Below are 26,819 nucleotides of genomic sequence, written 5' to 3'. Positions count from 1 at the left end.
GACAGCTAGCGTCCGAGGTCCTCGGGAGAAAGATTTCGCTGCATTGGAAACGTTAGAGCCCCTGTTTTACCGGTGAAGCTCCGAAAAGCTCCTTTTTCCAACCTCGGGGTGCCCGCCGTGCCGCGAAACGGCTACCTGGGCGCTCAGGCGTCCTCGAGGAAGGAATTCACAGGCACCAGCGCAGCGTTTTGGGCGACACGTGGCTACTCGTTCCCTTCAACCGTATTTATTTTATTTGGACTCCCGCTCCACCACCCTGCCCCTTAACGCCGGCTCCTAGGTAGCACCTGAAAGGGCCCTGCTCCCATTTGCAATTAAAGAGTTTATTGAGGAGGGGAAAAGCGGTAATTAGCAGGACTATTCCCCCCCCCTCCTCCCCAGTTCCACCTGCAGGGCAAAAGTGCAGCTGGCAGCAGGGCTTCCAGCAGAGACCTGACGCACCCAGCGAAGTTTTTGGAGTGTTTTTGCAATGCCCTTCAGTGAGGGGGCTCCGGCTTTTCCTGCTCGCCGAGCCCCGCTACGGGTTAGCACCGCAAGCGCAGAGCAGAGCGCTCTCCCTAACCCGAGTATTTTATTGAATGTTTAGGAAGGCCCGCGCTTTCTTTTTTTCTCTCTCTCTCTCTCTCCGTATTAATCTCATTAAATCCTACCTTTCAACCTTCTTCCGTGACCATCTGACCTGGCCACTTGAATGAAAATAGTGCTTTCTCCGCGGTCAAAGCCAGCACATCAATCATCGGGCTATTTACACTTCGCTCCTTTCTTCAAAGCCCCTCTGCCCGGGCTCTCTCTACCTTCGCTCCCGGGGGCGACGGGCAGGTCCTGCGGGCTGGCCGGCATCGCTCCGGGAGGGAGGGGGGGGATATTTCTCCTTCCTCTCCCCCCTTTTTCTTTTTTTTTCTGGGGCGTCCGCGCGTCTCCCGGCTTCCCCCGGCCCTCGGGAGCGCTTCCCCGCCGCGCTGCTTTCCACCTGAAACGCAGAAGAAAGCGGCGGGAGTTCCGCGCCGCCCGACGGGGAAGGCGAGGGGGCCCCGGGGCCCGCCGGCTCTCCTCCGGTTCACCGCGTCCCGGCCCTCCCCGGCGAGAAGCAGGCGGGGGCCGCTCGGGCAACGCGGAGCCGCCCCGGGAGCGGCGGCCGCGGCCGCTCCGCGCCCCGCGCAGGGAGAACCGGCCCCCCCCCCCCCCCCCCCCAAATACACCCCGGGAACGGGGAGGGAGGGGGGGGGGTGGCCGGCGGTCCGGGTCAAAACGTTGGCGACCCACGGGCAAAGCAGCCGGGGGAGAACGAGCAAAGGCTCTCCGGTGCCGGTGCTGAGCAGAAATATTCCGGTAGAAACGCGAGCGGTGAGGGCAGAGCAAACGCAGCGCGAATTCTGTGATTTTTTTTTTTTTTTTTTTTTTCTCCAAAGTTACGCAGCCCCCTGAGCCGAAGGGGGCAAGAAAGGGAAAAGGGTAACGCGGAAGAAAATGCAGGCAGGCGCTCTTTGCAAAGTGACTGTAAACGAGTATTTTTTCCGATTAAAAATAAAAGCACGTCTAAAATAGGTACAATCGTAAGATGACATCCATTAACAAACTCTCTCTACGGCATTGCTATTTAGTAGTAGTAAGAATAATAAGAATAATAATAATAGTAAGAAGAAGAATACAATGATAATCACCTCTTTATAGGATGGCACCTTGATCCTTAAATATTGTCCAGTGTGTAAGGTCAGTGTGCAGAGGGGTAGGAGCGGAGAGGGCTGATTTTTCTTAAAGGGGCAGATCAGGGGAAGGCTGTGATGGTGCTGGGAGAGAGGAGGGGGGAGAGATAAGTGGTCTGAAGAAGAGGATAGGACAAAAAAAAAAAAAAAAAAAACCACCCTGATGATGATGAATACATTGGAAAGTTTTTTTGGCCCTGGTGAGGGTGTCAGATTGAATGCTCTGTGCGCATGTGCGAAGGTGTCCAAACTGACAATGCTTGGGAGATGAAGATAGTGTGTAGCTGCTTCTGGGCTCAAGGAGGAGGAGAGGAATCCACAAGCCGACACGATGAGATCCAAGGCGAGGGCGAGAAAACTGCCCAAAAGTAGGTCCTTTCTCTCCCTTCTGCCGCGTCCCACCTCCCCGGCGGCCGGGCGGGAGGGCGCGGAGCCGGGCCGGGGGCTGCGCGGGGGCTGCAGCCCCTCTCCCTCCCCGCGGCGGCGGCCAGCCGCGCCGCCCGCCCCGTGTGCGCGGAGACCGGCCGTCCCGCGCTCCTCCGCGCTTCTCCGCGCCTCTCCGCGCCCGGGCGCGCTAGAGCGGGGCGCCGCGGGCGAACGGCGAGCTGCGCGGGGCCGGGGGAGAAAAGCGAAAGTTAGCTGGAAGTTGACGAAAGGGGATAGCAACTTTTTTTTTTTTTTTTTTTTTTTTTTTTTTTATTGAGTCGTTCCAAGTCTTGTGAAATAATATTCCTGGCTTTTGAAATAGTGGGCGCTAGAGGTCTGCGTTTGGCATCTGCCTGCGAGAGCCGGAGAGACTTAACGCTGGGGTGGGGGGGGGGTGGGGGGGGGAGAGAGAGACGGGCAGAGGCAGACGGGGGGGGGGGGGAGAAACCCTTCTCGTCTCGGGAACAATTCTCGAGGAGAGGGAAGGAAGAGAAATTGTAGCAAAAATGGATCCGCTCTCAGTGAGGGGCTTTGGATTCGCAGGTCCAGAGGGAAGATCCTGAACGCAGCTCGGGTGTCCCAGCTGGGGGTTAAGAAGGTCTGGGGGAGGGGAGCGTGGGGGAGTGTCTTTAATTTTTAATTTTTAAAAATTTACTTGGGGGTGGAATTGCAGCTCGTAAGTCTCGCGCAGCTTTTTTTCCTCCGTCTTCTACCGGCGCCTTTTCCCTTCTTTCTTTCGAATCGTTTTTAGACCGGACTTTCAGAGGAGGAGAGCGGGGCTTTCGTAGGCAGGAGCGGGGCTCGCTTGCCCCCGCTCCCGTAGAGTCCGGCCGCGGCCGCTCGCTCCGTTCCCTCGCCGCTTCGCTGCCAGGCTCGGGGCAGCGGCGGCAGCCCGGCTGTACTGCTCTACTACTCCGATGATGATGATGATTATTATTATTATTTTTTAATCGTTATTACGGCTTAGTTTCTCTTTCGCTCTGGCTCCGTGCGAAATGTCCGGAGGCTGCACAAGTTCCAGCGCGGGCTGCGCCCTGCTAGAAACTCTGCTTGTAGTTGCTTGGAGGAAGATTTGGAGAGTAGCGGCGCCTGGTTTGCTTAAATCGCGTGGTTTTGCACAGGGAGCCCGTCGGGCGGACTGGGAGGCGTGAAGAACCGGAGGGTGAGGTTGGGGGTGGGGGGGGACACACGGGGGGGGGGCTCCCCGGCGGCCCCCGGGCCCGTAAATGGCTCCGCCGCGGGTGGCGGCCGCTCGGCGGGGAGCGCTCCCAGGTGAGGCGGGGGGGGGCGGCCCGGCCCCGGTCCCGGGACGTAGCCTTCGGGCTGGAACAGCGGCCGTCGGTTCCAAGCCCGGCCGGCCAAGGGTGGCAGGCACCGTGGAGCGCACGCAACCCGCTCACGCGTGGGCTCGGAGGTTTATTTTGTAGGCGAGGTTGGCTATCGGGGAGCTTTTTCCACTCGCAGAGGCCAGCGGGCGTTTATCGCTGCGGGTCCCCTGTCCCGTACATCCCCCCCCCCGCCCCGGTCTCTTCCCGGAGGGGACGTGGGTCTCGCAAATCCTGCCCGACGGAGCCCTGCGGCTCCTCGGTCCAGCTTGCTTTAAAAAACCGGCTTTGTTACCCCCGCGCTCCCGTTTTCCCAAGGACACAACGCGCAGGCAACGGCAGGGCCCAGCGTTTTACCTTCGCGGGGCCGCCTTCCCCCCCCCCCCCCCCCCGCCCCGCGCTCCGTTCGGGTCCCCCAACCCCGTGTCCGTGGGGCACCGGCCCGCCTTCCTTGCCCCACCGAACGCGGCTCCGCACGCAGAAATGCTGCTCAGAGGCGGGGATGTTTTACTGTTGGCGTGATCGATATTGTCAGCCCATCGCTGCGACGTTTTTTGGGAAGTTGTCCTTCAATTCATCCTCGGACAGTTTTGTTTGGTTTGTGTTTTGGTTTTGTGTGTTTTTTGTTTTTGGTTTTTTTTTTTCTTAAATAAACATACGCTTTAAACGCCCCCGTTCAAATAATAACTTTTTTAAAAAGTCATCACTTGTTGTTTTTGGTGGTTAAGGAGAAGAGTAATTTTCAGAGCGCTCCTGGCTGCGAAAGCGAGGCTGAATAGAGTGGAATATTTCTCTTTTTTCTCTCTTCCCCCCTTCGTTTTTTTTTTTTTTTCCTCTTTGCCCTCCTTTTTCTTTTCGCTTCTGCAAAAGGCACCGGGTTTTTGCAGACGGGTGCCCGTGGGTGCAGTGCCGGGTCCGGCCGCGTTTCAGCGCGGTGCGAGCCGCGCACACGGCCCCGGCCTTTCCCCGTGGGCTCTCCCAGCACGGTAGCCCAAAGTAAGCTGCTGCGGCTTCGGGACGAAGAGGTTTTCGGTGCCCGGACATGTGAGGTGCCAGGGAGGTGAGCCGGGACTTCGGTGCCTGGAAGGAACCGCTTCCCTTCGGCAGAAGGAGCTGCGGTTCAGAAAGCTCCGGCCGTTGAGCTGCTGATGCAAACTGGAAGTGTCTATTTGGAAGGCTGAGCCCTGATTAAAATCAGGTGTTTAATACAATACAAGGCCCAACGGTTTATGGGGTTTCAGCCGAGGATTTTTTAGGGATCACAGTTCAAAACGGTAGTCCAAAGCTAAGGTTTCAGGATCCCAGGAGTATTTATTTGCAAAACAGATTAAACACGGAGGCGAGCGTGCGGATCTCGCCGCCTTTCCATCGGCAAGGTAGCGAGAACTCCGGTCTGGCCACGAAATCCCCCCCGACCCTTCCCAAGCCCCTTCCCCCGGGGCTGCTCCTTCCGAAGGGGCTGCCTCTGCCCGGGGGGAGAGCGGGGCACACGCCGTCGGGGCACGGAACCCACCGCAGAACCCTGCAGCCGTTTCATTTCGTTGGACAATATTTTCAGCAGATGCGATGAGGCCCCTCGGGGGAATTGGACTCGGTTACCTGGCTCGGAGAGGGGCCGAACGCCTGCGTGGGGTTAGAGGGAAATTCGGGGTAATGCTAAACCGGCGCAGCGGGAGAAAGGCAGGGAGCGGAGGCCGGGGACCGGTTTTGGCTCGCCTCCCGGGGGGGGGGGGACGACCCTCGGATGCGGTGCTTGTCACCGGCCAGGCTTAGGCCGGCTCAGGGTGCGAGGAGGTCGGCAGCGGAGGAGGGCTGCGGGCGCTTCTCCGCTCGGCAAGAAGGTGGAGAGGCGGCAAATGGACGGGCCGGGTGAAAGCAAATTCCTTTCCCATCGAAACCCCCGAGTTAGGTTTGCCGGGTACAAGTGTAACCGCAAAGCACGCACGGATGGGCATTGCCTGGGGCTCGGGTGCTAAATAAACGTCCGCGCTGGGGAACGGTGGCCAGCGCTTCTCCGCTCCCGTTCGCTTTTCACCGTTGGGAACGGGACGAAGTTGGAAGCCCGAGTTTCCCTCGGCAGAGCTGCCGCATCCTCCCGGGCAGGCTGCGCGGACGGGCAAACGCTCGCCAATCCAGCCCCGCCGTCCCCGGTGCCTGCTCCTGGGTTTAGGGCTTCGCCTCGGACGAGGACAGGCTTCCCCTTGACTGTCTTCTTTTTTTTTTTTTTTTTTTTTTTTTTTTTTTTTTTTTTTTATTAAGGCCGGCGAGATGCCGGGAGGGGGGAGAAGCGGGCGCAGAAGCTGGCGTCCCGCTTCGCGGCGTGCGACCGCCTTTGCTCTTCCCCAGGCGGTTCCAACATCGGAACGAAAATTTCTGCCGTTTGGGGTTTTTTTGTTGTTGTTTTATTTTATTTTTTTTTTTTTAAGACCTCCCAGCCTGCCGCCGCCTCTGCCCTGCTCCTGTCCAGCCCCCCCCCCCCCCCCGCTCGCTGCCAAACCGATGCCCGGCTGCAGCCCCGTCCCCGTTTCCCCGCCGGCCGGGCGGTCTCCGAGCCCGGCTGGTCGGTAACGGGGCCGGTGCGCGGTTCTGCGCGGCTCTGCGCGGGGCACAGGCGGAGCCCGGTCCGGCGCGCAACGCTCCGCGGGTCCCCCGGCGGGTCCCCGCCACCGCGGCTGCTTCAGCCTCCCCCCGCTCCCGGCCCCGGATCTGTTCAATTAGGCAATTAGGGATGCTGGGCAGGGAGGGGGGGTGTGTGGGGTGGGTGATCCGCTAATTAAGGTGATGTGTAATTAGCGCTGCAACAAAAATTACTGAGGATTTAAGATCAGTTTAGTCTTCAAAAAAAAAAAAAAATCAAATCTAAATTCTAGAAATATAATTTATCGATTCACCCGCTCTCCCTGCCTGCCGTATTTGAGAACAGGCAGAGGGAACAGCTGCCAGGCGCTTCCTTCTCCCTTGTCCTGGGAAGAACCTTGGCAAATGGGAGGAATGAACTGGTTAGCTGGCGCAGGAGACGCTTTGAACTTGCCCGGAGACTAGCAGGTTTAAGGTACCGAAGTGCTAAAGCTGAAGAAGAGGTAGAAGCCGGGGGTCGAATGTTGGCCTGCAATAAAGCCAATGCTTGCGGGTGTCCGTGTAGTTTGTTCGTGAAGCGCGTGCGACGTTCATCCACGTGTGTTTACATCACAGGGCATTTGCCTGTGCACATATAAATGTGAGTTTATAAAGTGCATCGAAGAATGGTACTTTATTCCAATTCCGGTACGTTCCCGTGTCCTATAAAAACACTGTGCCGATGCAAAACGTGTCTATGCAGATGCGTGTGTCTGTTGAACCAGCAATGCACGTGCAAAGGTCTTACAACACACAGTGAAATCTCAGGTACTGTACGGTGGCGAACCAGCATGCTCTGTGCGGAAATTGTGACTTTGTATTTTAAAAACTTTACCGACAAAGCAAGCTGTCTTATTTTTAGACTTTGTATTGGAACTGCAGCGCAAGTTCAAGTTCAGCAATAGCAAATTAGGCCTTTAATGAGCTAAGGGGAAAAAATAAAACCAACCACATTTCTAAAGGTTGCTATTAAAAATACCCGATGAAGACACCGGGGTCGGAAAGAGCAAAGAATTGCTCTTCTGTTCCCCACACAGACAGACACCGTCCAATGTTCAGGCACACATTGCTAGTGTAATAATGAGACTTTGAAATGGGCAGGATTCTGAACTATCGGACGGGAGAAAGCCAAGCGTACCTGAAATGCACAAAATCTCCACTCACTTCTAGGCAAAATGCAATGCAGGAGCTAGGATTTCACAACACAGGAGCAGTGTAATTCATCGCTGTTCCTCGCTGTAATAATACCCCAGCTCCTTAGTCGGATGTAAGTGTTCCATGACCGGTGCTAAAGGAATGCTCCAGCCTGTCTGCCGCACCGGGGTTACACCTGCGTGCCTGGCCCGCGCTGCTGGCCGCACAAACGGCCTCGCTTGGGCACCGAAATACCCGAAGCGAATGAATGACGAGGGAATCTTCCCTTTAAGAGGGCTATATCCTTCTGCGGCGTGGCTGCGTTCATTAATGTTTGTAAAGCACCCTGAGATTCGCAGAAGAAAGGGCCCTGTGGAGTGAAAAGTATTATTATTGTTATTACGGCTATGATTATTATGGCTTATATATTTTATAAAAGCTCTGTACTATTTAATACAGTGCTTCAAAGACAAAGGCCTGAGGAAGTTTGCAAACACTGACAAGGTAAGGCTCGGTAGCCACCTTGACGGTGGGGAACGTATTGTTAGTTCCACGCTGCAGCTGGGGAAGTGGAAGCAGCGTGTGCGCTGCCTCGCCGGAGGATCCCTGTCCGCTCCTGGTGACAGGATGGGGAAAAGCACCCACGTTTTTCAGACTTACTTTTGCCCTTCTAAGTGTAAAATTTGCAGTCTCTCTGTTACCCTGCCCCCCCCCCCCCCCCCCCCCCCCCCCCCCGCCACCCCATTGCAGTAAACTTGTGGTGTGTGAAATTGTGTAGTGGAAGAAAAAAAAATCTACATTTACAATCCAGGCCTTTTCTCTAGCACGAGGCTGACGGCATGCAAGACTGTATGTGCTCTCTGTGGGCCAGGGCAAGCTCGTGCTTTGTTTCCACAACTTGATGGCTCTCCCATTATTTCTGGATATGTTTATTTTTTTCCAGTTAGAGATTATTTAAATGATAAACTCGCGCAATTCTGAATGCTAACGGAAAGGATCAAAATCTTAGCCGAATAATGATTTTCTCACGCCTGTTTCCCAAAAGGTATTTTTAATCCTGTAGGGGTAAGTAACCAGTGTATCAATAAATACATATACATACAGTGGCCGTCTGCAGTTAAGAATGAAGACATCTGAAGGATACGTGCAAACACATTTGTTTCCACTCTCTGGCTAGCAGCCTGTTGATATGTCAGTACTCCGCAGCATTCCACACCAAAATCACGGCTGTGTTTTCTGATCTTTAATATGCCCTTTTTTTTTCCTGGAGGAATTTCAGGTCAGGGATGTCGTAGTGGAAAAGATCTATGACCTTATTATTTCTTTTATTTTCTTAATGGATTTTCATGCATCACCGCTACCTACTCATGGGTTGTTTATTTTTATTTTCGGTGCAATAGGTTGTGCGTTATGTAGCGTCCAAATCTGTAACAGAGTGTCCCTGTCCTGAAGAGGTTTTTTTCCTTCTCTTCATTCAGTGAATGATGTGACCCTCTTTGCTAATAAAAATGAAATGTGACTTTCATCCCTGGAATAAGTGTACTTCTTCGTGCTTCTGAATGCTCATACCCTGAAGAAGCAGCTTGCTTGCTTGCCTTTTTTTTTTTTTTTTTTTTTTTTTTTTTTTTGTAACCGGGAAGACATTTCCCTGCGGTAAGGGGCGCGATGTGTGCTTAACGTTGGTAGGTAGGGCTAGAACCCAAACTCCTTTTTTTCACGCAGTCAAGTGCTTCTCTGTGCAGTGGTACCAACTCGCAGTTGCTCTGTTCAGCAGCGCTCGGTGTGCAGGACGGTGGGAAAAATGCAAAGTTTCTGGTCAAGGGGCGGACGAGCTTTTGTCCTGTCCCCCCCACCCCCCCACCCCCCCCCGAAGATGTGCTTTGCCCAAATTTATGATGGAAAGTTAGTAAGGCATTTGTTTGTACCAGCGAACCCACGTTTGTACTGCAAACGAGAGACCGCTGGTCCTCTTGGGGAGACATTTTCCAGGTGAAAATGGACTGAGACAGCCAAATTATTTCCAGTAGGCCACAGAAGAACGCTCCTATCGCGGTAAATCTTGGTTTCTGTTGAGCCGGTGTGGAAAGACTTCATCTTCTCTTAACCATTTGCTTTTTGTAATACTAGGGACCAAATTGGGGGAGGTTGGACTGCAGCTCTCCAAAACAAAGTGACTGCGCAGGCAGTTTGGGGTGAAATGTCAGACCAAAATAAACTGGGCGGTGATTTAGTTTTGTCTCGATAGTTTTACATCTTTCAGGTGTTTTGCTTTAAGGTAATATTTTGATGTGGTAGGGTTTTGCTGGTCTGTTTTTTTTGGCCTACGAACTCTCTCACCAAAGCTATGAGACACAATGCCCCGGCGTCAGCTATTGGGATCAATTTAGCCATCATTACTAGATAACACTGTCAGCCCATTTGAGATACATATTTGTTTAATGGTTAATGTTCTGTACAAAATACAGAGGGTGGGGAGAAGTCAAACCGTAGTGAATGCTCTGCTTATTTTATATCCACTATAACTATTTTTGTCCATGAAAATTGGCTTAATTATATCAATGGAATGTTTCTTTTTCAATTCTGTACGCAATTAGTCCATCTTGCTGGCTGCAATTTATTTTAATAAAAAAATAAACCAGTGGCGTGTTCAGTTCCTCATCCCCTGGGGACAAATGCGATTGGTGTGTTTAATTTCATTAACTACAATGCGGCCTACTGGAAAAATGTATAAAATCAGCTTTATACAGCTTAAACACTGGCATTTGAAACAAATCATTACTGCATTAGCTGTCACACTGGTAATTCTAGAATCCAGGACAAAAATATTATAGCTGTTTTTATAACCCTCTGCAAATACTGTTAAAATAATTCGTAATCATTTTTTAAACACGCCCTGATGTTTTCAGTTAAAATATCTTATCACCACCAAAGAAGGCTGGCTATTCATTATGCCACGTATGTTTTATTGAAAGATGCGGAGGTTGCTTCGCCTGTACAAAATCCACGCCCCTCTGGCTGAAGCTCCCCAGTTTGAAGACGGACTGTTAGGACTGAGCGAAACACATTTCCCTGGGTGTTTTTTCAACCAAATTTGCTTGTACCAGTTTGCAAGCCTAGCTTTCGGAAAGGCAGGTGCAAGGAACGGTTTTTCCTAGCAGTGCAGACCAAGGACCTTATGAGATTCAGCATGGTTTCAAATCCCACCTGCCCCTTCCACTGGCTTTTCTTTACGCGCTACCCGGTGTGCGACATCTTTGTAAAGTAGTTCTGAGCGTTTCTTTGGTCTTCTGAGGGTGGGGGGGACCGAGGGGAGGGTGCGTGCATCCCACTTCTGGTCTGCTCCTGAAAACAGATTTCTGTTGTGGTTTCGCGAGGTTGTAGCAAGGGCCAAATACAGCCCGTTTGCAGCAACGCAGAGCCGCCCAGGGCTCAGAGGGACTTTAACCCAAAGTGCCAGCAGAACTTGGCACTTTATCTACTTCACAACTATATTTCCTGCGCTTCATTAGACGAGGCATTTTTCAGATACCATGATTTAGCCACGAAGCCGTTCTTCGTTGGTTTTGTTAACATGTGTGTCTTTCATGCAGAAGTGCACGCAGTATTGGTTTAAGATGCATGTGTAATCAGTGAATAACGTTGAGCAGAACACATGTGCCTAATTCTCTTCTGCAAAAAGTGAGGTTAAACTGACAAAATTCAGGAATTTTTTTAAAACGAGAGGCCAGATCCTCGACTTGTGGAAATCGGTATCAACATCGATGAAACTAATTTTCACCAGCTGAGGACATGACCCAAGAGATTTTGCGCGTATGTGCATAAAATATACAAATATTGGTATATAGCTGGTTTAAGGGGATTCACTTTTAGCATTTGCAGATCAATATCCAATGGAGAAATGTAGCTTGGTTGGTTTTTTTCCCTTAACTTACGGAATGATCAATTATATAACCTCAGCATATTTTAGACAGATTGCTATTTTCTGAAGTGGCATGGACTTCCTTTCCAAAGTAGTAATATACAGAAGATGGGCCATATTGGACATAAGCCATCTGTTCCCTTGCACGCACTGTGCTTTTATTTTTTTTTTCTTTTTGCCTTCTGCTGCTGTCATAAACAGTAGTTAATTTTCTTTTCCATATCTTTAACTTTATAGCAGCGGTGGTTTGGTAGAAGTGATATCGAGTTATTGTTTTATTGGTATTACAGGGAAAAAAAAATCAGCTTTATTTCCTACTTGAGAGAAAATTACTTCAGGGGGACTAAAGACGCTAAACGCGGTTTCCCTTGTCAGGCCGAGGAAGTAACTGGGTCTGGAGGAAGGCGGCAGTGAACCGTGTGGCAAGGGGGGCAACGGGGCCACGGCTCGGTTTTGGGTCCCCTGCCTTGCTCCAGAGAGCCCAGCCCTGCTCCCGGGCTCCGCGGGATGGAAAGGGAAGCTACAGGATGAGGGAAGAAGGAGGCTTTTTCCTCGCTGCCACGTAAACCTTCCTCGCAGAGCAGCTTTACCCGAATTTTAGGCACAGGACTAGGCGCGGACAAGCCCTACGCCAAGAACTGGTCTCCGGTGTGAGCACGTGTATTTATTCTCTCAGTCGAAGCACAGCAATGCTGGGCTGTACGATTCGCTGGCCATAAGGAGGTGTAGAAAGTTGGATGTGAAGTTTTGCTCAGAACTTGGAAAAGTTGTCGAATTGTGCAGCAGTGGAGCGGGGTGGTGGGGGGGGGGTCCTGTGCTGCTGCTACCGAAACAAAACCCCACCAAACGCTGAGCGTATTGAAACACCATTACCTGATCGGAGATTGGTCCGAGATGCAGAAAAAGCGTGAATTGTGTTTTTTGCTAAGCTGATGAACTAACTTTACCAGCTTGAGCAAATAACTTGCCCTCAGCTACTTCAGTTGTAAAATGGGAGGGATACACATACCTGCCCTTGTGATTTCTGGATCAACGTCTCCTTAATGGTCTTTGTGTTTGTTCCGACTCCCACTGAGGTCGTTGGGACGTTTCTGCTGAATTTACTGGATCAGATTTTTTCTTTTTTTGCAAGTTTCAGATTTGGCTAAAAATCTTTTATTCCATCTCAGATGCTTGTGAAAAAAAATGCTTTTGTTTACATGTAGTCTGGCATTTTCTTTGCTTCCAGGATAGTATTTGGAGTTTTTTATTTCACAGCGAATGGACCTTTTGGGCTCAATCATGTAAATTAATTTTTAAATGGCTGTGCTTGAAGTTCATGTAGTATGAAATTGCTTTACCATTTTTTTTCTGTTTATAGAAAAGGACTGGTTTCATTTTATATTTCATTACACAAATGTGAAATAAAGAACATGCACAACTTGCAAGTGATCATATATTTTATTTTAGAATTATCACATAGGAATAAAATAAACTTAAATCCCTACATGGCACAATAGTCGTATTTAAAAAGCAGCTGATACCTCATGGAGAACTTTGAAAAGCCCTCTGCTCAGAAACAGTTCTGCTCATATATCCCATATATAATGAATAAAAACCAGATCTTTGTTACTTTGGGAGTTCTTAAATTCTTCCTGCTAGAATACTCTTCAAGTATTTATCCAGATAAAGTGCAGAACAGATTTTGGTTCTTTGTCTCCTGTTCCTGATAGTATCTGTTAACGAGTGATTTTAACAGCCCCTTAGTACCAGAGGCTGAAGGTGAGCCTTCAGGAAATCCAAGTTAACTTTGTGGGTGCGTCCTTAAGGGAATGCCTGAAGAGCTACTGATGCTTCCTCAGCCTTTCGGAGATGCGTGCTTTTCCAGACAAGTAAAGTACCTGTGCAGTTAAGGCCCCTTAGGTAAATTCTAGTGTTCCCTCAAATAGTTTGTTGTCTGGGGTTTATGATTATGTATTTAAAAAAAAAAAAAAAGGCATGCATCTGTGAAGCAAAATAGCTATCAGCCTGTTAAATCCGCCTCAGAAAACTCACTTCTGGATTCTCTGTAGCTGTTCGGACAAGCAGGTGGGTGATACAGATGTTACAGGCCTACATGCTTCAAAGTACGTATTTCATTTCCTCCTCAAACTTGGGTATTGCTTTTTAACTCCCATTTCAGATAGAACTGCCTTTTTGTGTAGTTCTTCAGTTAACGTGTAGATCCCAGAGTCCTGAAAGAACACAGAGGCTTGGTGCAAATAGTCACACACATAGCCTCTAGCTATAACCAGAAAGTTTCTTGTATGATCCAGGAGTCAATACCCTAGCTAAATATTGATTTTTTGTAATAGCACTGTCTGTTCCAGTAGATCAGGAAAAGGAGCCCGCATTTAACACCTATCTATAAATCTATTTTTACCCAATGGACAGTAACTGGTTTTTTTCGAGGTGCCGTTGTTTAGCAGTTTGTGAAATTAGGCTTGAGGCATTAACCAGAGAAATGTCCTGCTGCAGAATTAATTCTATTAAGCGTCTCTTCTGTACGTCTACAGACGTGCGATCCGGGTGACTTGCATTATGTTGGTGACTTTTCCTTCTCGGCACGGCGGTCGTGGAAGCAGTACCGGCTTGGCTTGTCTGGGGAAGCTGAGGTTCTCGCAGGTCAGTAATTCAGCCCAAATCACGCACCGGGGGACGGAGCGCAGAGCTCAGAGGAACGGTCCTCCCCACCCTCCGTACCTGGAGACTTCCCCGTCATTTACTGAAGAAGCCAGTACTTTAATAAACAGTGTGGGGGGAGAAGGAAACAAGAACCCGTGGAAGACTTCTGGAGCGTTGCTTTGGTTTGGAACGCTCTTTTCTTTCCTAATGAAAATCCTGAGGGCATAACAGGGCAAACCGAGGCTCATGTCTGACTCAAGACCAGGAAATATAAATTCCATGATGGAAGTTCGCGTTTAACCTCATATAGCTGATCACTGTCTTAAGGGAACCTTCACCGTAGCCGGACGTTTACTGGCAAAGAGCAGCATTGCAACCTCGCTGCTCAGAACCCGAAACCTGCTGCGGTTCATGGTAGTCTTTCCGTTGACTTCGCTGGACTTTGGAGCAGGCCCTCAAGGCACTGAACTCTTTGGGACATCCATGCTATTTGCGTATAAAGATTTTTTTCTTATAGCTGAGTTTGTATGTAATGCTCGTTAATGATTAGCTACCAAGGGTCTGGTATAAGATATACCTGTTTCCATGGATGAAATCAGCCGTGCCTTTGTCTCTACTTCTAAAGTCCTTCTGATGTGACCTGGCTTTTAAAATATTGATAAACAAATGTGGCTTTTTTAACCTGTAATTTGAAGAGCTATATGCCTGCTTCTTCTCAAACAGCCTAGAGGAACGTGTATTTACTGCCCCTTCAGACTCCTAGCATAAGTGGAATAATCCCATCCCATAGTCACATTTTAGTAACTATATATATATGCACACGCACATATCTAGTTCACAGCTGCAAGCTTTAACTGTGGAAGGGGTATTCTTCTTGTTGATAATGACAGATTCTTAACCTTTCTTTTTAGTTCTTTCTGTGAATTTACATCGTATGTGTTTGAAAGGAGAAGAAGCCCTGAAAACACAGACACAGATGCCTGCCTGCTGATCTATCTATCTAGAGACTAAATATTGGAAGAGTGGTCATTTAGATGGCTCTTGTGCCTCAGTGCTCACATTAGAACAAAACAAAAAAAAAAAAAGGCAAAAAAAAAAAACCCCACTCTGGAAAAATTACTGAATTCTCCTTGCAGTGTCAGGTTCCAAGATAATGATGTGTCTGTGTGTGAAAATATTAAATTGCAATAACATGCAGAGTGAGTGGCTTTCTGAATGGGGTATTCAGTTCACAGCTTGGACTATACATAAAGCTAGTGAGTGACAGAATACAAATGGTGTCATAAAACATCAGGGGAATTTACAGCCAGTCTCAATCTTTTTGATCTATATTCTAGCTACGAAGCTCTCTCTATCTATCTTTAGTTAATGAAACAGTTAAACGTATTTAATTATTTATCATTGTTTAATGTCAAGAGTTATCAAAACAGATTGCGTTTCCCCCCCGCACACACACACTTAAAGGTATTTGAAGAACTCTAAATTGTACGTACTAAAGTCTGGGATGTTTCCTGTCTAAAGATAATGCTTTAAAACGCATCTCTGCATGTAGATGTTTTTAAATCGCAATTCTTTGGTGAAAGCGGAGCCTTTCTTTCCTTTGCCTGAGAACATGCTTTATTTCTAAAACTTTGCTTGCTTCTTATACAAACTGCTTTTATTCTTCACAGAAAAAATAGGGAAATGAGAATTCAGTTTCCCTTGAGATGAGAAATTAAATAGAACGGGACAGTTCTCGGAAGGTATAAGCTGACCCACCTCTCTGATATGGCCCAACAACAAAGAGCCAAACTGAAAAAATCATTCAAGAAGTAAGTCTGCTATGCCCATCCTCTTTGCGCCTAGAAATCGGCCCCAGCAGGGTTTATAGAGCTCCTTTAATGGTCACGTCTAAAGACTAAGCGTGCCACATGTTCCTGTGGCTTCCCACTGTCTGGGTCTTCTCACACATGTAGGTACGTATATAAAATGTTTTACGAAAGTTCTCCGAAAAGACCCTTGAAGCTGACACCCCGTCTGAAACGTCAGGTGCAGACCGTAGAGCTAACCTGCGATCTCTTGTTTCATGGAAGGAAATTTCAGCGTTGCAAACCTCCCAGGACGTTAGGGTCGTGCTTTCCTCCCCCCCTCCCCTCGGCCCCCAGCAGAGGTGTTAATCGTCACCCTCCGAAGGTTGTGTTGAGCTGCTAAAAGCCACCGTTTGTTACTGAATCTCATCTGCTAATTCTGGGCTGGAGGTAGGTGTTGGGGATCCCCCTCTGCCGTACCACCTGGGTCTTCTCTATTGGCAGCTTTGATAAGAAATCATTCTTTCTTCTCGACCGAAGCGCTCTCTTTACCGGTGGTTTTAAATTGCTTTCCACTCCTGACAGACTACCCTCGTTCAAAGAGAAACGTGGAGGAGGTTGATGGTCCTAGAAAGTATTAGGAGTCCATTACCAGAGGACTGGATCCTGTTGGGATCTCCTGGGAGACACCCCTCCTTGGCCCACCAAACAGAGTAGGGCATTGTGAGCGGAAAGGGCAGGGGGATAAAGGAATCCAGCCTCGCTTTTCTCCGACAAAGAAACCTCAATACTTGTATTCAGCGGAAAATGGAATAATACTTCTGGGTTGGCTTTGAAAGCCACAGCCAGTGGGTACTTTACGCACTGCGGATGGTTTCTGTATGAGGAAGAGCTTTTTTCAAGGGGAGAGGGCTTTACACGTGAAATGAGATTAAAGGCATCTCTGTGCCAACACGTTAAACATTTGGGGGTTTACAAGAAGTATCAATGTTTCATTGCAGTCACGTGCCAGTCAGGAATAAAACCCCGGCTGCGCTGCTGCAGAACACCACTCACCGCCCAGATGTGTAGGAAGCAACCTCGCCTGCTGGAAATAAAAGTTTTATTATATGTCACGTTCCCTTTAAAATGCGCCGTGTAGTAATGTTCTTTTGGTACAGGTAGGTTAGGGACTACTCCAGATATTACAGCGCTCTTAGAAAAGAGTCACTTTTGTACAGCTAAGTGGCGTGCCTGTATCTTTAAGGTAGCCTGCCATAAAAAACCCCTACCAACTGCAGGAAAACCCTTGAGCGATGTAATCCCCCTTGCTTTTGCACATTAAGAAAAGGCTTCGTGCTGTAGGTATCGGTGAGAACGCGTGAGCTAAATTTGAAAGCACTGGGGTTTTTCATGTCTCAATTTCTGACGTCTTTAAGTCCATTTTAAATCGTATCTCAGTGAGACACAATATACCTTAAAAGTAGAAATATGCCATTACAGCAAGGTGCCAAACTCTCTCTTAATAGGAGTGCGATATTGGAGTTGGCGTATTGGCATCCAGCTTGAAACGCTGTACTCCCTGGTGTTCCGTTTCCCATTTGGAAAGGTGCTGGTACGAAGGTGATTATAGACCGAGAGCTAATGAAATGAGATGGTGGGCCAAGCTGAGATCCGCTGTAAGCAGCAGATGCTACCGTGCTGAGCCAGGTCCTCCGACCAGGGCTTTAGTGGACCACGGCAGGGGCGGAAAAGTCGAGAGGCAACACGGACCACTCCTTCTGGGGATTTACATGTCTGGGAACGGGCTTGGATTTGATTTTGTCTTGTTTCTATTTTGTCAGGAAAGGGAAAAACTCACCAGTGCATCTGCTGGTTCATCGTATCACCTTTTGTTATTTTTCGATGCCGTAGGCCAAAAATTCACTACGCCGTTGGATTAATTAGTGTACTAGATTTTACGATTACAGCTGCTGAAGAGCAAAATTTTTAACGCAAGTTGTCAGAGCCAAAGGAAAAGATTTTAGTATCAGAAATAGGCAACGAGGTGCTGCAGATAAGGTTTTCTGCCTTCAGTGTCTTGCAGGTAGTTTAATGATGGTAAATATGGGGTCTTGTAGATGAGTGAACTTGAGTTTAAAATGAGGAATCCCCCTTTTCCTGTGGGATGGGAGTTGCTGGGACAATGTCTATAATGAAATACCCACGTTGGATGAGCTAGGGAAAATGTTTTGATGACTGCAGTCTTAATTCTGGTCCTGAACTCTTCAGCAAATGTGGATTTCGGAGCAAGTGGCATTATTTACAAGGGTAAAGTTATGCTTGGAGTGAAACATTTGTGTAATGGAGCCCGAGCTTATGGTCCTCTGTTTTCCCACCTGCCTACTTCTGGCTCTCAAGAGAGTACATAGAATAAAGATAAGGGAGGGAATGGAGAAAAAGGCACTGCTCCCAAAATAGCTATTTTACGTACACATTGTTCTCTGCATTACGTAGGCTCTTTTTTGCCAAATCTTTCTCACTCGCCTTTATCTGACTTGCAAAAATCTATTGCTGTTTTATGTTTTAAGCAGTGTAAAGTTGTGTTGGGAAGCATTGGCCATTTTTAAGTGCAACTAAAATTGCTGTGACCTTAGACCCTCCAAAACTGGGCCTGGGAGGCTCAGGGTTGGTTGTTCTCGCTGCTAGCTGCTGTCTTTAAATGAACATACAGCTAAAAACCAAACTTGATTTTTGAAATGCGTGAGCTAGGTCACTCAGATCTAAGAGAAATAATTTTTTCTGTCCTCTAGAATTGCTATTTTCATTTCTAATACCTTAAAAATTGCAATACTTTTGGTTGTCTTACTCAAGTTTGCACATGGAATCACGTGGTAAAAGTAAGTGCCGATCTCCTAGTTTGTGCTGCACTGGGCCAGGGGACGAGCACCTCTGCTTGCATTCGGGAAAGGAAAAAGTCAACAGAATTTTGTGTATCTGTATGAGCGAGACATCAGGCTTTGGATTCCCTTCAGACTACAGCCATTGCTTCAGTGGGTCAAATTTCCTTTTAGTTCTGTCCCTTGGAACCACAAAGTGGTACTTGTTAAGACAAACACTTCAAGAATGTTATTATTCCTCTTCACCTTTCTCTCCTGTGGTGAAATAGAAATGCTTAGAGCCTTTGCTACAAGCTTTGTGGCACCTGAAATATCGAAAGATTGGAACGGTTGCTGTTTGAGGCACCTACCTGTAGGATCGAGTCCTTTCGGATGCCATCTTCGTTAAACCAGGCTGTTTCCCTCCTGTTGAGCCATGGTGTCTGGAGAAGGCAGCTCTCAAATGAAGCCATCGTTGGGTAGTTACACAGCTGGTGTAAGCCGTGGTCAGAACGAAGCGTCCTTCCCCGACCGAAATTCGGGCAAGTTATCTGCATTACTGACACTGGCGTTACATGGCAATTGCAGAGCTATTGAGAAGTAAGGTGCATCTTGGTATGTGCCTGCTTCGAGGTGGTCTTATTATCAAAGGAAGGTCAAATAGACTCTTGGATTTTTTCTGTGTGGGGTTGCCTGATACCCGAAACTGCCCAGTGGAAGTATCTTCCTTGGTCCAGCCGTTGCACTTGGTGTTTTCCCCATGTGTTGCAAACACACAGAGCGAGCTGCAGCTCCCAGGAGCTCTGCGGCACAGACCAGACCGGAGCAGACGGGTATTTCAGAGGTCAGTCCTGTGGACAGATCTTTCTCCGGTGTAGTTGGGAGGTTATTTATAGTACTGCAGATGTCTCGGTGGAAGAAAAATCAGAGTCCATAATGTCATATTAAAAATATTGATAAATTATTGATTATTATGTAGCCCAGGCTTCAAGTGTGAGTAACTGGTTTCCATAAATCACCCGATTCCTCCAGGACTCCAGTGAAACGGAATGTCACTGTGCAGGCAGGTTTCATTTAGGAAGTAAAAACCTGGCCGTGTTTCAGAAAGCGGTGAGCGAGGCTGATGTTCAATGCCAGCTACTAAGGCTGACACAAATGCAGAATCCAGATGCTTGTATTGTTTAGCTGCTGCTTCTCTGCCGAGACAGGTGATAATTTCTAAACGGTTTTGATATTTGAGTAAAAGGTTGCTCAAAATAGGAGCTTTCGGTAAACATAGTTGTAAGTCTGAAACACGCCGCGCTGACTCCCAAGGTGTAATTCCTCTACGGACAGGGCACTTGTCCCGGTGATGATACCACCTGTAAGAGCATAACGAGCTGTAAAGGCCTCCCAGGTCAGTGCTCGCTACTGATTCAGGGAAAGCATCTTTATTTTAAAGGTTACTTCTGAACGAATTCTGTCTACACAACTGTTGTAGGAGCAGCTTCTGGTAAAAGGAGTTCTTGTGAGTCAAGTACGGGAATTTTAGAAACAGTCTCTTGGGCTGCTATGGAGTGGATCTGCTCTATGCGATAAATAGCCAAGACGGTTATTTTGCAGTTGCAGAAAAAGCCCGCGTTCTATTCCTATACCTTGACCTGTGCATTGTAAAAATATGTAAGAAGAGAAGTTAGAATTGGAATGAGTGCATGGCTAAAATGAAATGAGATCTTTCTCACTTTGGTGGGAACAAATCCGTGGTATTTTTTTTTTTTTTTGGTGTATTGCTCTTTTCCTTAGCTTGTGTCATCCAAAATAGCTGTTAAAATTTTAAGTACTTTAAGTTTAGTAATTATTAACTTTAAGGCATTACTTTATCCCTTGTTAAACTTCAGAAGAAACATGTTTAGCGGTGAGAACTTCTGTAGAGAAGAGGAAGCAAATTTGTTAAAAGAAAAAATAACCCCACCATTGACCTAAAAGTCAGACATTTATTCCTGTTATTTCTCGGTTTCGTTTCTTGCTTCTCTCTTTCACGACAAGAATGTCTGTCTCCTGTTCACTCTTTCCGCACTGGGAGAGGGAAAGTGCTGTAATATTGTCCCTATGTGCTCCTGATTGATTTTTATTAAAGCCCTGTCACCCAGAGTCGCTTGGCTACAGACTGATTTGCTACATACAGGGGGAAAAAACCCAACAGCAGAAAAAACCCCAACCCCACCACTGCAGTGAACCAAATGGATCTTCTACACTTTATCTAGATAAAAGCCTTAAGAAAACAAACCCAAACGGAATCCAGAGCAGATTTCCTGGGAGACAGGAGGCACGCCGGTGAGGAACTGCAGACGTTTTCCACATTAGGATTGCCTGATGTGATACAACGTGCTGATGTAACTGCCCTTGGCTCGAGTTGGGGGGACTGGTCACGGACAACGTCCTTCCCTGTGCTGCTTTCCCCCGTTTACACGACGGGTGTCACTCCCCCCCCCTCCCCGCTCCCCCTACATTTTAGACCAACCACACTATTTTTGCAGGGAGCCGGTTCACGGTTTCGTATGCTTTGGGGCTGGCTTTACCGCGAGCACCTCGTGTGAGCGATTCCCAGCGCAGGGTTTTCGTAGGCTGAACAGGTTTGGATAGTTTGGAGGAATCCCTCAGTCTCCGGCAGTTTCCGGAAGCAAACGCCGAAGCTTTTGAAGTTTCCCCATTTACATGCGGCATGAGTTTCCCATTTGATTAAACAAATGATGCTTTGCTTAATTTGTCTATGTTGGCTATTTTTATGAAATATGCACTTAATTAAGAGAAATACAGAAACATGTTTATTCTCAAGATTTATGCGAAAAATGAGAACCCCACTGAAATTTCCAGTAGTGAGGCAATTAAGTAATGGAATTCCACAGTATAAACATAGTATAATTCAACTATAAAACCGATGTCTAAGTAATGTTAATGAGGTGACTTGAAGCTACAACAGCTAGAAAAGTTCACAGTTACAGATGAAAATTGAATTTGTTCTGAATTATAACTGAAATAAAGTTAGTTTGCATGAGGAATAGTCTGCGGTCCCAGTCCAAGCTCTGTCCATGCGTACAACATGTCAAGCTAAACGTCAGCTAAATGTTGGGGCAGCGAAAGTGGTCAGGACTGTCTCTAGGTTTTGTACGTGTAGCTCTGATCCATAACAGCATTATTATACAGATTATAATTTGCTCAACAGGTAAACAGTGTTTGCTGAGAGAGTTAAGGGAACAGGAGTTCTGTGAAGAAAATAATTTTACAGTTTCACGAGGCTTCCTACAAATTATCGATTCCAAGGAGCAGACAAGTCAGGTTCTCACTGATTTTGTGTTGAAAGTTTGCATATGCAACCACCCACCAAAAAAAGAAAAAGAAAAAAAAAAAGAAGGGGTCCCTCCAGAAAACAAAAGACAGACACCCTGTTTCTCTGCAGTCAGAGCCCCCAGATAACTTGTCCGTGGTTTGGACTGACAGTTTGTGACATTTGCAGTTGCCTGTTTAAATATTTTTCACAGTAACTACTTAAATATTCTATTTGCTGAAATGTAATGCAGAGCCTGAGAGCCATAAATCAGTAATCACGTATGCAGAAAGCTCAAACCCATCTGATACTTTAGCAAGGTTCCAACTTGAAAATTGACAAAATGTTTTTTTGGATTTAAACTTGAACTCTGAATTTATACTGAAATTTGGCAAACGTTGGAGCAAATCTTGTAGCCGGCAATTTTAATCCCCGTTTTCTGTACGATCTCGCCCTCACAACCACTGGTTTGCGATGGAGCGCTTCACTAGCACAAAGGGAACAGGGCCTTTACATGGCGTGTTTTGAGAACCTAATTTTATTTGTAGGATATTCTTTTCCCTTGCCACCAATTCCAACCTGGTATTTTTCTCTTCCAAATTCTTATCTCTTTTGGTTGGTTTCTTTAAAGTCTTTTTCCAGAGTATTAGCTAAGTCGTCTGCTGTGAAGGGGTGTGTTTACAGCGCTGAGGTAAATTCTACCAGCCATGGCTGGGCAGAGCTTAGGCTAACGTTTCTTTTAAAGCCGCGTTTTTAGCCAGGTCCCGGGGGATTTCACTGCACTCTGGCCTCCATGCTACATTTTCTTTTCTTTTCTCATTCCACTTCAGAATGTTGTTTCTATCACCTTCTCAGCCTAGTAAATAGCACACTGAAGATTTATGATGTTTAAACTTTTAATGCCATAACATATTTTATATATTTTTCACAGTATTCTTCAGACGTGTTATGTTATGGTTAGTTCAAGTTCTAGTGCAACTGCTCTGAGGAACTCTTTCCTTGTGGGTAGTTCCTTTTTGCCAAATAGTATTTGCACTTGCTTCAGAGGAGGAGGGAAGGAATGTGCCATAAATGTTGCACGGGATTAAAACTGTAGATGGCCAAACCATCATGGATGGAGACTAAAAGCCTGAACCTGCAGGTTGGAGGAACTAGGAACCACGGTTTTTCTGTGCGGGGCAATCTGTGCTTGCTGCTTCTAGGCTTCCCGAGTCCAGATTTAGCGCGAAGCGATTCTGTCGGAGCTGAGGGTGGATGGTGAAGGCAAAGACCGTGCAGGGGTCCCGAGGAGAGCAGGGGGCGAAGAGTCACCCGGTTAGTTCAGGCGGACGTGGGAGTTTTCATGTCGCTTGCTTTCACGTTGAGCTTCTCCCCGTAGCTCTGGCAGCTTTGCTGACTCTGACTTCGGTTCTGAGCAAGCCCTGCGCCGGGGGTTTGGGCTGCGGTAGAATGGTCCTCGTCACTCAATTGTCTGCTGCTGGTGCTGGGAAGGGCTTTCGTCCTGAAAATACACAGGAACGTATATAGGCAGGGTTAAATGAGCAACACAAAATGCTAAGAAGGGCTATATTCATCTTTCATTTTGGGAAGAGTCCTGGTCTTTTCTCTCACATTGTCCCTATTGAATATATGACTATTAAAAAGAAAAGAAAACAAAAACCCCCACCTCGAATTAATTAATGGTGGGGCACATCTGCTTGCCCCCAGTTACTTTCACAGTGATACTAATTCCTCTGTGAAGTTTCATGAGTTTATAAAACATTAACTACTTCTAAAAGAACAACAAACATTGTTCTCTCCTCACACAGATCCTAAAACCCAGCTACCAGATGGACCAAGGCCTGTACCCAGCAAGGGAATATTAATTTTGATGGAGAGAGACTTAGTGTTCTGGGTATTAAATTATATGCCTTGGGAAATGCAGCACAGTAGATGTGTGTTTGTACTGAGTGGTGTCTTTGTCTTTCATATATAAAAACACTAATTAAAATATAATGTAAAAACCTGAAGTATGCTGGTTACATTTTAGTATGCTGCTAAGGTAAATAAAAACGAAACAAAAGAGATATATATATATATACACACACACACACATATATATAGAGGGTCATTAAAAGTGCATTGTTAAATCGCTTTATGCCACAAAATTTCCGAATTAAAAGCTGAACAGAAATACATCTGGAATTGGACACAAAAGCAGATTACTGTTACTTTATCCGGAGTTCTGCATTTGGTCTATGGTTCATTTGCGCTGCCGGTAACCACTGTGCAGAGAAACACAAGCGAGCACAGCTCCTGGAACTGTACCTTGCAAAATTTCCTTTTTACAACATCTCCAGTGGTCCAGCATAACCCCTAGCAGTTTTACCCCAAGGCTTGGAGAGCTGAACTCCATATGCTGTCTGGTGCTTTGGATATAAGGTCCCTTTTAATATGTTCAAAACAGAAACAGCTTGGAATATTAACTTAGCTGTACCTTACAGCTTACAGTGTGTAATGAGAAAAGTAGACAAGCTGTCAAACTTAGCAATTAAGACTGATCCTTTACAATTTAAAATGCAGAATATCGCATATAAAACTGAAGTATTTGATGTCGTTTAATCAGAGCATGTTACCAATGGCAAACCAGCATGGGCTCACAATGGCAAATCGGCACTAGCTTATTTCGATTTTTATCTTCTGTGTAAGCAAGTGTATGACCTCCCTTACGCTTTTTTGGAACCAAGGCAGTCGTCCTTCATTTGGAAACTCGGAAATAAGACTTCTCACGGAACTGACCGAAACAGACTGGAGCCTGGAGCAAAGCAAAGCACCCTTCCGTGAACGCAACCTGGCAAGCTCACGATGTCTTGTGGTGACCACGGGATTCCGAGTACTTCTCTTCGTACGTTTAGGGTAGCGCGGAGCAGCTGTCCGGCACGGGATGGTCATCTTGGCAGCTCTGGAAGGCTTTATCCAAAGTCCACCAAAAACCGTAGAGGTCTTTCCCTTGGAGTCCTCCGGTTTGGGATTTGTTCTTCAGTATGTGTAGTAACTCATCCTCAGTACTTGCAGTATTGGCCTCCTTATCGATAAATGTCTTCCTGGGCAGAAATCCAAGGTTGAAGACCTAGGGTACAATAAAGGTTACAAAAGGTCACTTTATGGCCACTGGATTGCTTTAATGGCATTTATTTAAGTCCCCTCCAGAATCTTCTCCTAGTCTTCCTGGCATAGAATATGGCCACCTTGGTAAGGAGAGAGGAAAAAAAAAAAACCCACGATCTTTCTTTATGCCACTATCCCCCTGAAGAAAAAGCTTAACATCTGATTTAAGTTTACTGAAATAACAACAGATGTTTATCTTGTATTGTATGGCACATGGCACTACATCTCATAAACCCCCTCCTGGAGCTTAAAGCAGAGTTTCTGGTCCCTCATTTGGACACTTGCAGGCTTTGTGCTCTTTTTTAAATGTTTTCATTTCTCTGGAGCTTAATCTGCTACCAAAGTATTTATAAGTATCACGTTATAAACCGTGAAACGAGGAATAGCAAAGGAGATTTTCAATACTTCCTTCCACTAAGCACAGGACTATGCAGCTACTTACCTGCAGCCTCAAATAATGAAAAGACCGTGCTAACTTTCTACGGTTTTTCATTAAGAAGAATCCACTCGGGGTACGGGATTGGGAACAGATCAATAAGAAAAAAACTTCATGCCTTGGAAAAGCAAAAACTGGGGAAGAAAAATGTAGGGGAAAAAAAAAATCTATTTTTCTGGGACTTGTAAGAAGTGAAACACTGTCACTTCTAAAATATACGTGTATTTTACTGTGAAAATAGTGAATGCCTGTAGTTGGTGTATTTTTTTTATATTTATACACACAGATACTTAATTCCGCTCATTGCAACTGTAGCAAACTGCTGCACGATAGAAACGACTGTTTTCTTCCAGCACTAATCTGTAAGTGTTTGTGAAAATGTCAATATTCTTGTGGGAACAGTAGTGACACGCAGACTAGTAATTTCACGCAACTCTTCTTGATGCATTAGAGGATTAACGCTGGGTTAAATAGAGATAGTCCATCTGTCAGAAGGTAGGCTGCTAGTATTTCAGATGACAAAATAAATAGTAGAGATTGACAAGATGTATTTGAAGAAGCCAGCGCCTTGGGAAGAAGAAAAGCAGGTAAACATCCTGGTACTGCACAGCAGGTGTGGTTCTGGAAAGCCCAGCACCGACTTAAAAAAGGGACCTGTAGTATCTCCAGGGAGGTAAAGAAGCATAGAAGAGAAAGCCAAAGGGTGATTCAGTTGTGGAAGGAAAAGAGGAAGCATATTGCTTATAGGCACTTCCTCACTTTGCTTTAGGTTTAATTGCTCTTTCCCAGCAAAACAGGAGGCTGAAAGGTATATCAGGCAAGATGACAATTCCTCGTTGACGGTGTCTGGACGTCTTTTGCTGAAGATCTAGACAGACAGTACAGGCGCAGCAGATTCCTTCCTCTCTGCAGGATGTCCTAGCGATGCCACGTTACTGTCTTCAATTGAGATGGATGTTTTCTAGATATTTCTGAGCTCCCCCGATCCATGAATATTGTGGCTTCTTTTTTAACATACTCTCTGAAGGCATGGTTTAGTTTATGTTTGAATAAGTGCAGTGCTCTTTTGTTTCCTCTGCTGAATTCTTTATTTATTATTTCCTAAAATGATTTGATTTTCCCCCTCCTTCAAAACACATATGATTGCAATAAGCAGATACAAAATAGAACCAAGAAACAAAAGGCTGAACATGCTGATAATGTACATTTGGTTTGTATTTATCGTTTTAAGATGTGTTTTAATTGGTTCACTACCAACATCCTGTAACTTTCAGTCAGTCAGAAGAGAAACCTGTTTCATTTTAAAGTCGGTTCATTTCTTCCCTCTTTCAGCTGAGCGCAGTGGGTAAGACCCTACTGTAGTATCTTCAAATTTAATTTCATTAAAACATTTAAATAAAGAGGATTATAATACATCTTGTTTTGCTGTTCTCCGTTGGATTTCATCGTGAAATGGGTTTTTAAAAGAACAACAATGCAAAACACATTTTGTTGCTTTGTAACATAAACCTTCATGCATAATTTCTAATGAAAACGTGCAGC

At 46.6% G+C, this 26,819-nt stretch overlaps 1 protein-coding gene and 1 long non-coding RNA gene across 3 annotated transcripts in view; one reads left to right on the top strand and one right to left on the bottom strand.

Annotated features, from left to right (window-relative positions):
- Positions 1 to 305: 305 nt before the first annotated feature.
- LOC115343080 lies at positions 306 to 1,887 on the bottom strand. Its single transcript, XR_003923995.2, has 2 exons — positions 1,662 to 1,887; positions 306 to 970 (listed from the first exon to the last, which is right to left on the bottom strand). It is a non-coding gene; the product is annotated as an uncharacterized LOC115343080 (long non-coding RNA).
- Positions 1,888 to 1,985: 98 nt separating this feature from the next.
- PRDM16 (PR/SET domain 16) overlaps positions 1,986 to 26,819 on the top strand; it is a 350,362-nt gene continuing 325,528 nt past the window's right edge. For both annotated transcript variants that reach the window (XM_030018556.1, XM_030018558.1), the window contains exon 1: positions 1,986 to 2,071. In XM_030018556.1, coding sequence (XP_029874416.1) covers positions 2,035 to 2,071 — 37 coding nt within the window. In that variant the 5' untranslated portion in view covers positions 1,986 to 2,034. The remainder of the gene's footprint in view (positions 2,072 to 26,819) is intronic.

The sequence above is a fragment of the Aquila chrysaetos genome, chromosome 6, assembly GCF_900496995.4.
Source record: "Aquila chrysaetos chrysaetos chromosome 6, bAquChr1.4, whole genome shotgun sequence".
Lineage (NCBI taxonomy): Eukaryota > Metazoa > Chordata > Aves > Accipitriformes > Accipitridae > Aquila > Aquila chrysaetos.
Note: the sequence above shows the minus strand (reverse complement) of the source record. Positions and strands in the feature narration are given on the sequence as shown.